A 12,089-nucleotide genomic window follows, 5' to 3' on the forward strand; every position below is an offset into this window, starting at 1 on the left:
TATATTATATTATATATTGTATTTTATTATTTATAATATAGAGTTATTATATAACTGAATAAAAAAAGTGAAAAAAAAATAGAGATGAAAATAGTTATTTAAAAATATTTTTTTATTAATGGTTATAAATTATAAATAGATTAGAGAAAAAGAGACACTCATCTATTTGTGTTTAAAAAGTACAAAATAAAAATAAAAGGTAAAAAAAAGAAGTAGAAAAAAAGAGAAACAGTTATTTTGTTTTTTTTTAAATGTAACTAACAGTTACTTTGAATATAGTTATTTTGTTTTCAGAATTTATTATTTAATAACAAAAAAATTTCTTATTATTAAGGGATAAAAACATTAAAATAAATATGTATACAAAATTTATAATAATTATAAATTATAGATCATAGATGATCAACCAAAAAAATTATAGATCATAGATGATTCCAATTTGCACAAAAAATTTTATGTAGAGGAAATATTTTAATAAAATTATTAATATTTTAATATGTACAACATACATATATGTTCATTAAATATAATATATTTAAAATTTATAATAATATATGTATATATAAATATTATATTTAAATATATAAATTGTATTTTAAATTTATGATAAATAATTTATATTGTAAAAAATATTAACTATTAATAATTATTTTTAAATATTAATATTTAATTTATAAATAAATATAATAAATAAAAAATGACTTAGATAAAAAAGTTACAAAAATTCATAAATTCTTTTATTGAAAAAATCTTTAAAATTATTATTGATAGAAGTTGATATTTAATATATAAGAATTGATTTTTAATATATTTTTTAATTTTTTAGGTCTATTTTTTTCCCCAATTCATGTTCCGGCTTTTGTGAATCTGTGGTAAGTTGCTTATGTAATCTCAAATAATTGAGGCTGAGTTGGAACATGATACAAATGCTTTGTTGGATAAAGATGATTGATATAAAAACAAAACTCATTTTAATAACAAAATTATGAAACTTGTTAAAATAAATTATAAAAAAATAATAAATAAATATATTAATTCATTTAAAAAAAACTAGTGTAATAATTTGTACAAATATGAAGTGTATAAACTATAATTTCTATATTATTATAAAAAACTATAACGATCCGTCATGTCTCACATAATCTATAGCATCAGGGAAAAATATTAACATGTATTTCCCTTATCATACACAATGCATCAAATAATACATCATAATTAAATAGTGATATACATACTAGGAAATAACAACTAATGTCCCCTATACATATATAAGATTGATAATTTAATGTAATATTCTATACAAAATGACTGGCGATCTACAACAAAATTTTCACAACAAAAGCCTCAGCTCTCCTACTGAGTTTCACCAGAATCCGCTAACCTTTCACAGCACCACCTAATCCTGATCTACTTGCATACAAAGTATGGTCATGACAGTTCAAATCTACAAGAGAAAACATGTTAAGGTAAGTTCACAGCAATAATCATCATAAAATAACATTGACATAAAATGAACAACAATAGAATTCAACATTCAACTTTATATCTTTCAACTTTAAAATGACAACATAGACAACAATAGATATATAACATTAACTAATGCGTCGTCACACATATACCACTAGGAGATTTCTAACAACTGGGGTTGAGCAGTCTAGGTGGCATAAACTCTACTGAATCCAACGTTTGACCTATCTCAATCAGGTCAGGTATAGGCATCGTTAGGAACTCATAAGAGAATTAGGTATAGACAACAATAGGTGATTGCTTATGTGTGCCACTTAGACTTGAAAATTTAGTACTACTGTTAGGACAGAAGGGTTTGGATGCGGGCCTACCACAGCCTTGGCTTGCATCACCAATCCACATATGGAGTTAGCCCACCCATTGCCCTCCAAGTATCATGCACCCACCAATATCTAGTCAAAGACTACATCTCTAACTAGATACCTTACTCAAATTGGTCATTCAACCATGTCATGGATTGACTACTTCCATGCCGCCCACATAGTACTAAGGGATTCAACTTTAAAAACAATTTTCAACTTTATCACCTTAGTACTATGTATCTCAACATAGGACATATATCGTAGTCATATATCCCAACTTGTCAACTTCACAACAATAAACATCTTAACTTTACAACAATAGTCATCTTTACAACAATAAGCAACATAATAACATCTTGAATAAACAATTTAAGCAACTATCGTCATCAAAATCTAAATTTCAACAACTTTAAACAACTAAACAACTTTAAGGCAACTTACAACTTAAAAGTAACTTTCAACAATAGACATCGCATATCAACTTGACAACTCTCTATACAACTATACAACTTTAACAACATAGCAACTTTTCCACATACATCCCAATACAACTTTACAACTTATAATGAACTTCAATAAACAACTTTAAAATAACTAAAAATCAACTTACAACATATAATCAACTTGAATTTACAACGTGAACAATTTTAATATAAATATTAGCCTTTTAATTTTTTTTTTGAAGAAAATCATCAAACAGAGTCAATCACACCTGTGACTCACCATTCACGCCCGTTACTCATTCTGTCTTAGCAATGTTTTGAAACTTGAGGAGATCATAGTCGCGACGCCATTACACTATGACTAACCAGTCACACTCGTGACTAACCCAAAAACTTCAAAAAGAAAACTCCTATTTGATTTTTCCTTCAAAACCTGTAACTTTTCCACAATCCAACATTTCCAGCAACACAGAACATTTAAAAACCACTTGAAGCATCACATGCACCCTAACCCAAAATCAAACCAATAATTTTTTCTCCTCTTTACCCAAAAAAACCCTAATCAACCAAGAACTATAACATGCAACAAAGAGTCGGCTCAAAATCATCCCATTTCTACTTCTCTTCAAAACCCATTTCAAAGAAAGAACTCCGAGCTACCACGGAATGAACGAGGAAGAAGAATGAGTTTTGACTCCACAACCCTAGCTCCACCATGTCCGAGAAAGAAGAAGCTTGCAGAAAAGAAGAGAAGCCAAAGAAAAATGAGAATGTTCCAACTTTGGGAACTTGGGACCTCCTTCAACCCAAAATGCTCAGCCTTTGAGGAAATGCAAAAAATGAGAGAAGTGAGAATGAAGGAGTTGAGTGAGTGGAAGAGATGAAAAGATAAGAGAAGAGAGACTCGAGTCTTACAAAAACAATGAAAAAGACAATTTATATCTTCATAAAAATAATTAAATAATTTTCTTTAAATAATTTGATAATTGATATTTTTTTTAAAAAGTAGTTGTTATTTTTTATATACATTCTTTTCATATTTTATCTACTTGGTGAAAAAAATAAAAATACAAATATAGGAGTATAATTTTTTTTAAAAACTAGATACTAGAAGAGGATATTTCTTTTATATAATATTATTGCATTACAAAAAATGTGTTATTAGCAGGGGTTTTTACTTGAAACCGCCACAAAAAATGATATTTTCGTCTGCTTAAAACCGCCAGAATCTTTAAATACTTGTATGTTAACTTTTTTAAATATTATTTTTAAAAAAATAAAAATAAAATTCAAAAACTTATTCTTAGATTATTAAAATATGAATTGAAGACACATTTTGCCGTTGCACAACTAAGGTGCTTATATGCAGGTTATAGACGCGTGCAATTCCCATCACTTCACCCTCTTTACTTTCTCTCTCTGCGATCTGTTTCGTGTAGCTCCTCGAAAATGTTGGCACGCCTTGTCGCGAAACGTTTCAACGAGATCCGTAAAATTTTCCGTCAGGTTGTCCGTCCATTTCCCAATCTTTTTTTCTCGCTTCCGTTTCCGAATTCTGATTGTTTCTTTAATTCTTCGGTTTTCCCATTTCTCAGCCTTCGAGGGCTTTCTCAACCGCTCTGAACTACGTAAGTGCTCTTCGTTTTTCGCTTCAATTTTTCTCAGATTTTCGTTTCGTGATTGTGATTGTTGATGCATCCACTTTTTATTGGCACAACACCTTGACTCACCGGACAACAACCCTAACCTCCCATGGGAATTATCCGATGCCAACCAAGCAAAGGTAATGTTTCGTCGCATTTGGATTTTAGAACCCGAACTTAAAATGTGGCCACCTTCTTTGTCATCATTTATTATCATGTAGTTCACCGGAGCTATCAAAATGCATAAATGTTTCGATAGGCACTGCTGAGGACTATTAGTTCAATGCTATCAGTGTTTTGTCTGTATAAACTTTTGGGGTCGTGTATTGATTTGACGCTTGATTACTATTAATATATAGTTTTAACGGTTCTAACCATCTTCTGTCATCTTATATATTCTATATTACATATTTTGTAATAGTGAATCTGGTGTTGGTTTGGACATAAAAAAATTGGCGGACGTGAAAAGTCGTTGAGCATGTGTTGTGGCGCAATTTATTGCGGCTTTGTTCATTTTGCCCCTATATTATTGCTCTTTTGTGTGACTAGCTTTATTCTTTATTTTCTGAAAAAGTGTAGACTGATATGATTTGATGCCTTATTGATTTGTTCTATATCATGATGTTTACACGAGTTATGGATATTTAGTTCAATGTGATCCTTTCTGGTATCTAGCCCATAATCATATTTAAAAAATTAATGATTTTATTCTGTGCTAATTACAGGTCAAGGAGATTTTATCGCACTATCCATCCAACTATAAGCAATCTGCAGTGATCCCTCTTTTGGATCTGGCCCAGCAGCAGCATGGAGGGTGGCTCCCTGTTTCTGCAATGAATGTGGTATGTTTGCCTTCTGCCTGATGTATTCTTTTTAGCGTGTCTTGAAACACATCAAAGGACCATGTCTGATTCTCTGAGCAGGTCACATGTACTCCTGTCAAATGGAAAAGGTGCTCCACACAAGATTGCGAGTTAATGAACTGGGGTTATTGTGCTCATAGATAGTGTCTATTAAGTACTAAGTAGAATAATGAAGCCTTTTGCTAAAGTTAATGAATCCTTTTGTGCTTGTTATAGATTTTCATGTACATCCTTTTGCTAAAAGCATCATTCTGTTGGTTGGCATACATGGTTTGTCTAAAATCTATGTGCTTTTTACTGAACTGGGTTGCTGACCCAGAAAAGCCAATTTGCAGGACTAGGAAAATCATCTGATTCCACAATCCTGGTCCAATCCCACTTTAAACGATTTTTCACGCTTGATCCAGCTTGGGAAAAGGCTGTGAGATCATATAATAGTGCAATTTCACAATTTAACCAGTGATGATGACTACATTGGTACATATAGTTTTCTATGCAAGTACTCATCATACTCATCATTGTTTCGTTGAGTTTTTTACTCACAGCTTGTCACTGTGATGCTTCGGTGAAAATCCCAAATTAACAATGTTTACAAATAGGGTAATTTTCTTGATTGACCAATAAGTGAATGATTGAAGTTGTTGGTGTTTTGCAGGGGTGCTGTGTGAATGCTCCTATGATTACAGTGGCTGATTATTCAAATGGATCGGAGGGATATACTTATAATTACTATGTTCGTCTTTTTTTTTTCCTCTCCGTTTTATTAATATTTTATTTTTTGTGTGTTTGGGGATCCTAACATGTCATATTTATGTCGATTCCAGGAAGATGTAACTCTAGAGAGAGTAGTTGAGATAGTGGAATTGCTGAGAAAGGGGGACCATCCCTCAAAAGCCGGCCCAAGAGGTTAGAGAACCTCCCGCCTTATAAAGTCTCCTTGGTGAGGAGACCTTCCCGATGTGGGACTTGTTACATTACCACCCCCTTCGAAAGCCAGCGCCCTCGATGGCTGCACTCCACGGTACTTCACTCACCGGCACTTCACTCGGCCTTCTTGCCGGTCAGAACCCTCCGATGGTCAGAACCCTCCGTGGGTAGCCCTTCTCAATTTGGCTGGCTCTCAACGAAAGCACCATTGTAACGAGCATAAGGCTAAGGAGGGGAACCATCCCTCAAAAGCCGGCCCAAGAGGTTGGAGAACCTCCCGCCTTATAAAGTCTCCTTGGTGAGGAGACCTTCCCGATGTGGGACTTGTTACAAGTAGTTGAGATAGTGGAATTGCTGAGAAAGGGGGAGAAGCCACCGGTAAGGATATTGGCCTTGATCTTTTTCGTTATTGTCCATATTTTAGAAACTTATACCTTCTTGGATTATAAATCTGGTTTGTTTTTATTTAGCACGGCACGCAAAATCTCTTGCTTGCCACAACAGTTTTCTTCATTCCATATTTCAGTCAAAAAAAGGGTTGGACTACTCACACATATGATGAGGGTTGGCCTATCTAGCCCGATGTAAAACTTCAATGCAAGTTGGTTAATTTCATTTTTGGATAAAAAACTAAGAATGACTCCAGCCTATCAATAATTACAACCAACCAATCAATTACTTTCAATTATGTAACATACGTTCTTCCATCTAGAATCTATAATTTAGTGACCTCACATTGTCAACAGGTATGCATAGATCCCAGTTTCAAATCAGGAAGGCTCTCATTGTTTGATCGGGGTTTTATATATGCAATAGCTCATATACGTGGAGGTGGTGAAATGGGGAGGCAGTGGTATGAGAATGGGAAGCTGTTGAAGAAAAAGAACACTTTCACTGATTTTATTGCATGTGCTGAATATTTGATTGAAAATAAATTCTGCTCAAATATTATCTTGTTAATAGCATGCACAAAACCTTACCGAGGTAATTAACATTTCATATAATTATACCTGGAGACATATATCCCTGAGGAGCTAGAATAAGCAACAAAGCTGCAGTGATGACTGTCAAATTTTGAAGTGCTTCAATCCTTAAAACTAACCATTCCATGGCCACATTAGAATGAAAGAATAGTGTTGCGTCTGCGTCCACAAGCTTTAAGTAATTTTTAAAGAATCTGCCTGCCATGTTATATGCTCTTACAGTAACCACACCAAGTGATGTCTCAGATGCAAAATTCATGTTATAAAGTATTAACAAGTTTTAATACTTTATATAATTATAGTTTAAAATGATTTAGTATTATTTTTAGTTTTAATTTATCTTTTTTATGTGGTTGTCTAAACATTTCCAGTCTACAGTATGGGACCTGAAAGCTCAACTCAAGCCAGCTTCTATGCAAGTATTGTTTACAATTAAGTGTTTTAACTGGATCTCTGAAAATAATCTTTTTCACTGATCATTCTTCATTCTTTATCAATTAATTTCAAAAGCACTATTATTTTCCAATTTCTTTGAGTCATTTAAATATTGTTTTACTGATTCCTTGCATCCATTTCTCGGATTTTTTTTATTGGATTTTATGTTTTACGTGTCTCATATTTTAGAAGAAATGTTTATGCTAAGCTATCAAGTGCTAAATAGAGATTTCAAGTTTGCAGCATGGATAATTGCCTGCACTGTTTGTTTATTGGCAAAATTCTTTATAACCCAATTGATTTAGTTAAAATTTGTTTAAATCAGGTAAAAGTTATATTTTTCCTCCCTGTAAACCAAGACATCATTCCTCAGGAAATTTTCCTTTTGTTGAACTTTATTATGTTCTGTAGTTAATAAAACCTGCAAACTTTCCTTGGTTGTACTTTTGCAAACTTTTTTGTTTTGTATCTTCCCCGTATCTTTTGGACCATTTGGATTCTGCTATTGTATGTTACAACAACCAGGTTGTTTAAATCTTTTGTATTGCTGTTTACATATAAAACGCTTAAGATAAATTTTGTGACGGTTTTAAACCGTCAGAAACTGTCAAACAAGTAACATTAAAATGTATTTTGTGACCGTTTCAAACCGCCACAAAGTGTTTGAATTTTCTGACGCGCAAATCCAACGTTTACAAAATTTCCGCCGCAAACCGTTTTTGGTGACTGTAGATCTGACGGTTATTAATGACACCGGTAATGTCCTTTGTGGCAGCTTTTAACCACTAGAGACTATCAAAATAACCGCCACAAATCACATATATTATAAATTATAATTTTTCATTTAAGTTTAATTTTTAAAAAAATGGTGTAAAATTTCACGCTACATATCTTAATGAAACCTTGTCTATCATATAAACAAACCTCAAAATAATAAAACTGTCCGTTACTCTTTAACTAGATATTGAATTCAACACACACCCACACACACACACATATATATATATATATATATATATATATATATATATATATATATATATATATATATATATATATATATTTATATTTAGGGTTGAATAATATCAGTGTAATTTTTAATAAGTATTACACATCTCAATAACTTTATATTAAATGTAAATTTTGTAAATTTAGCTGTTAGATTAAAAGTTCATATCACTTTATATGTTTATATCAATTTTTGTTAAAATTTAACAACAATTTAAAGGTAGTCAAAGTGTTCATATTTTAGTATATTTTGAAATGTATATATTACGTTAATTTTGTTTTATAAGAATGAAGTATCAAATCATCTTGGATTAATATAAATTTGTGTATATATGATCTAAGAGTAAAAAACTTTCAATCTAATGATTGAATTTACAAAATTAACATTTAATATAATGTTATGAACGATGTAATATTTAGTAAAAGTTACACCGGTGTTATTATAACCTTTCTCATATATATATATATATATATATATATATATATATATGAGTTAATCACTTATACACTGCCAGTGTAAATTTTTTTACACTGACAGTCAATCAAAGCCATTAATAGTGCCTTTTTTATTTTAATTTAATTAAATGAGCAGATGAAAAAGCACTATTCTATATTAACTCTCTATATATATATATATATGTATAAAAACACTATTCTATATTCATAATTATAACTTTGGACTGTTTTATTTTAATTTTTTTAAATAATAAAAAAAATTATAAATTAATTATTCTTATAAATCTAAGATCTTGAAGTTCAAATACTAGACATAATATCAATTTTTTTAGAGACATAATATCAGTTGATTCAACAAATATTGATAATTTTTAAATATTTTAAAGCAAATATAAAGACTATAAATGTCAATAAGACAGTGTCGATGCAGGTAATAGCTTCCTACTACCCTCCCTATCAAATAAATATGTCTTTCCTCATATTTGTGAGGATATACTTTTAGCAAATATCCACATATTTTTTAATATTCGTGGGTATCCACATGTATTTACTAAAAAATATATTTTAAAAATATTTAACAAAATATTTTAACCATACATTTTAATTATTTGTAACTATTTTTCTTTTAAAAGTTATAAAAATCAGCATAAAAAAATATGAACATTATAACTAAAATTTAAATAAAATCTATATAAAAAATTGAAGATTATAATATTAAAATTATAATATTCTTCACAATTATACTAATAACAATAAGTAGATTTAAAAACTGAATTTTAAGCATTCAATCATAAAAGTTTAAAGTTCAAAAAATAATTATTAAAATAAAATATTTTGATTTCACATAAATCAAAATAAAAGATAATAAAGTATAATACTTAATTACTATAAGTTCAAATAAAGACCAAATAAAATCAAATTTATACAAATACAAATAAATTAAATATGAGCAGATACAAGTATATGTGAATACTAATACTATGATACCCTTACACTCTATTAATATGCAAATATAAAAAATATTTGTATTTGTTATTGACAAGTATTCATTTTCAATATACATTTTCTACTTGTTGCAAATTTTATCCGCCCATATTTGCGGATAATTAATTTTTTGAAATACAAAATACCTCAATCCCACTAATAAAACTTAAAAAATATGTAAAAGATGAGAAATTGAGAAGGAAAAAAAATTTAAAAATATTGATGTCAAAAAGAAAATCAGTTAAAAACACTTTCGTTAAAATAAATCTTCAATATCATTCTTATACAAGATAATAATTTTGATTATATACGGAGAAATTTTAATTTATTTTTAAATTTCTTATTGAAACAAAATATTTCAACATAAAAAATTTCTTAAAATTCCTTTCCGGAATCGAAAATAGTTTTTGTCTCACATAACTCAACGTTATATCCCATGTAACGTGTGATAACTTGTAAAAGAAAGGGTGATATGAAATGAAGATTTTTCGTATGTTTGAATGAAATTTGTTAAATCCTATCGATTTCAATCCAACTGGATCCTGGTACTTTCTTTACATCCCTTATCTCCATCAGTTCTCTCAGAATCGCCACGCCATCCCAATTGCTAAATTGAGCAAACATGTTGGACAATAATAAATAGGTTGACGGGTCCTTTTGGTCTCGTCGTATGGCACGTTTTGCTGCAAGTTTCCCAGTTTCTACATCGCCTTGAATCTGACAAGCACCGAGCAATGTTTGCCAAACAAGCGCACCCGGCTGAAACGGCATTCTTAGGATTAACTCCTTAGCTTCTTTAATAAGTCCAGCCCGGCCAAGAATATTCACCATACAGGCGTAGTGATCTTCTCCGGGGAAGATTCCATAGTCTTTGGTCATGGAAGAAAAGTACTTCCACCCTTCATCAACAAACCCACCTTGACTACATGCATAAAGAACACAAATGAAGGTGATGTGGTTAGGCACTACACCCGCCTCCCTCATTTCTTGAAAAATTTGAAGAGCTTCTCTGGATTGGCCATTCTGCGCGCATGCCATTATCATTGTTGTCCAAGAAATGACAGAACGGGAGTTCATTGATCCAAAAACACCCCATGCACTATCCATGCATCCACATTTTGCATACATATCGAGAAGAGCATTATCAACACACACATCAATGTCCCTTTCAAGCTTAATCCTCAAGCCATGAATTTGTTTCCCTCCCTCTAGTGAAGCCAAACTGGCACAAGCATTTAGAGCAGTTGCCAAGGTAAATTTGTTTGGCTTTACACCCATTTTCTTCATCTGTGCAATGACTGCAAGTGCCTTTCTTGGTTCCCCGCAGTGTAAACATCCAGCAGCCATCTGGGACCAGGAGCACACATCTTTGTTAGGCGTCCCTTCAAAAGCTCTGAAACCTTCTACCAACTTATGATTTTTTATATACATATCAGCCAGTGAGTTCCCCACACAAAGGTCATCCCCATATCCACTCTTGACAAGGCGAGCATGAACTTGCGTTCCCATTTGTAGATAAGACAGAGCAGCCAACCCAGTGAGGGCGGTGGCAAATGTGAAGTTATCAGGTTTCACACCCTCACGGTTCATGCAACACCAAAATTCAGGAATCCGCTCACAAGAAAACTGCAAGTAACCCCCTATGATGGTATTCCAAGACACGATATCCTTGCCTGGACTTTGGTCAAAAACTTTAAAGGCTTCCGCCAATTTACCATGCCTCAGTAGGGCTGTCAAAAATGTGTTGAGTAAGAAGATATTAGACATGAGTCCTGACCGCACAACTAATGAATAAATCTGGTAAGCCAGAGTAACATTAGTTAAAGAGCATGCCTGTAGAGCGCTAACAAACGTGAACTCGTTTGGTTTCGTAACTCCCTCGTGATGCATACGGCTGAACAAAGAAAGAGCCTCCGAAGCACAGCCATTTTGGATGCAACCAGCCATGACAGCGGACCAGGACACCACATTTCTCTGGGGCATTTCGTCAAACACTTTTAGGCCCGAAGGAAGGTCTCCAACTTTGACGTACATGTTAAGCAAATGGTTTTGAAGAAAAACAGTGAAAGGAATAGAGCCTGTGATTAATTTAGCGTGAACTGCTCTTCCACTCACCAAATTCGAGTCTTTCGCGTATCCTCGCAATAGATGCGAATAGATCTCCTCACTTGTGGCTACGGTATGCTCATTTTTTGATACAAAACATGCCTGGAAAAGGAAGCCTCTTTTCGCTTCTAAGAAAACGGTGGACCGAAGCATATTTTGATTCACACATGAATACTTTAGATCTTGAATTTTGGTAACCAAGTGCTTTAAGTGAATGTGAAACATTAAATATAATTTATTAAAATATCTCAACTGAAAAACATTAATATTCACTTCATACGTTTATTTTTTTAGAAAAAATGATTTTTTGGAAGTGTTTTTCTTTTACACCGATCTTTGAAAGTGTTAGCCACCATTTTAAAATAATAAAATATTTCTAAAATCGTAAAATAGCCATATTATTAATGAATTT

General features: G+C 31.8%; 1 protein-coding gene and 1 non-coding gene across 2 annotated transcripts; one reads left to right on the forward strand and one right to left on the reverse strand.

Moving 5' to 3' along the window:
* The first annotated feature begins 3,616 nt into the window (after positions 1-3,616).
* Positions 3,617-6,709, forward strand: LOC109790370 (uncharacterized). The gene is made up of 6 exons (XR_014430570.1): positions 3,617-3,778; positions 3,868-4,055; positions 4,641-4,757; positions 5,434-5,511; positions 5,603-6,083; positions 6,452-6,709. It is a non-coding gene; the product is annotated as an uncharacterized LOC109790370 (transcript).
* A 3,372-nt stretch (positions 6,710-10,081) lies between these two features.
* LOC109790371 (pentatricopeptide repeat-containing protein At4g33170) lies at positions 10,082-11,554 on the reverse strand. The gene has a single exon (XM_020349509.3). The coding sequence runs from the start codon at positions 11,552-11,554 to the stop codon at positions 10,082-10,084; it is 1,473 nt and encodes a 490-aa protein (XP_020205098.2).
* Between the last annotated feature and the right edge of the window lie 535 nt (positions 11,555-12,089).

This window comes from Cajanus cajan, chromosome 11 (genome assembly GCF_000230855.2).
Source record: "Cajanus cajan strain Asha chromosome 11, NIPB_CcT2T_4, whole genome shotgun sequence".
NCBI classification, from domain to species: domain Eukaryota; kingdom Viridiplantae; phylum Streptophyta; class Magnoliopsida; order Fabales; family Fabaceae; genus Cajanus; species Cajanus cajan.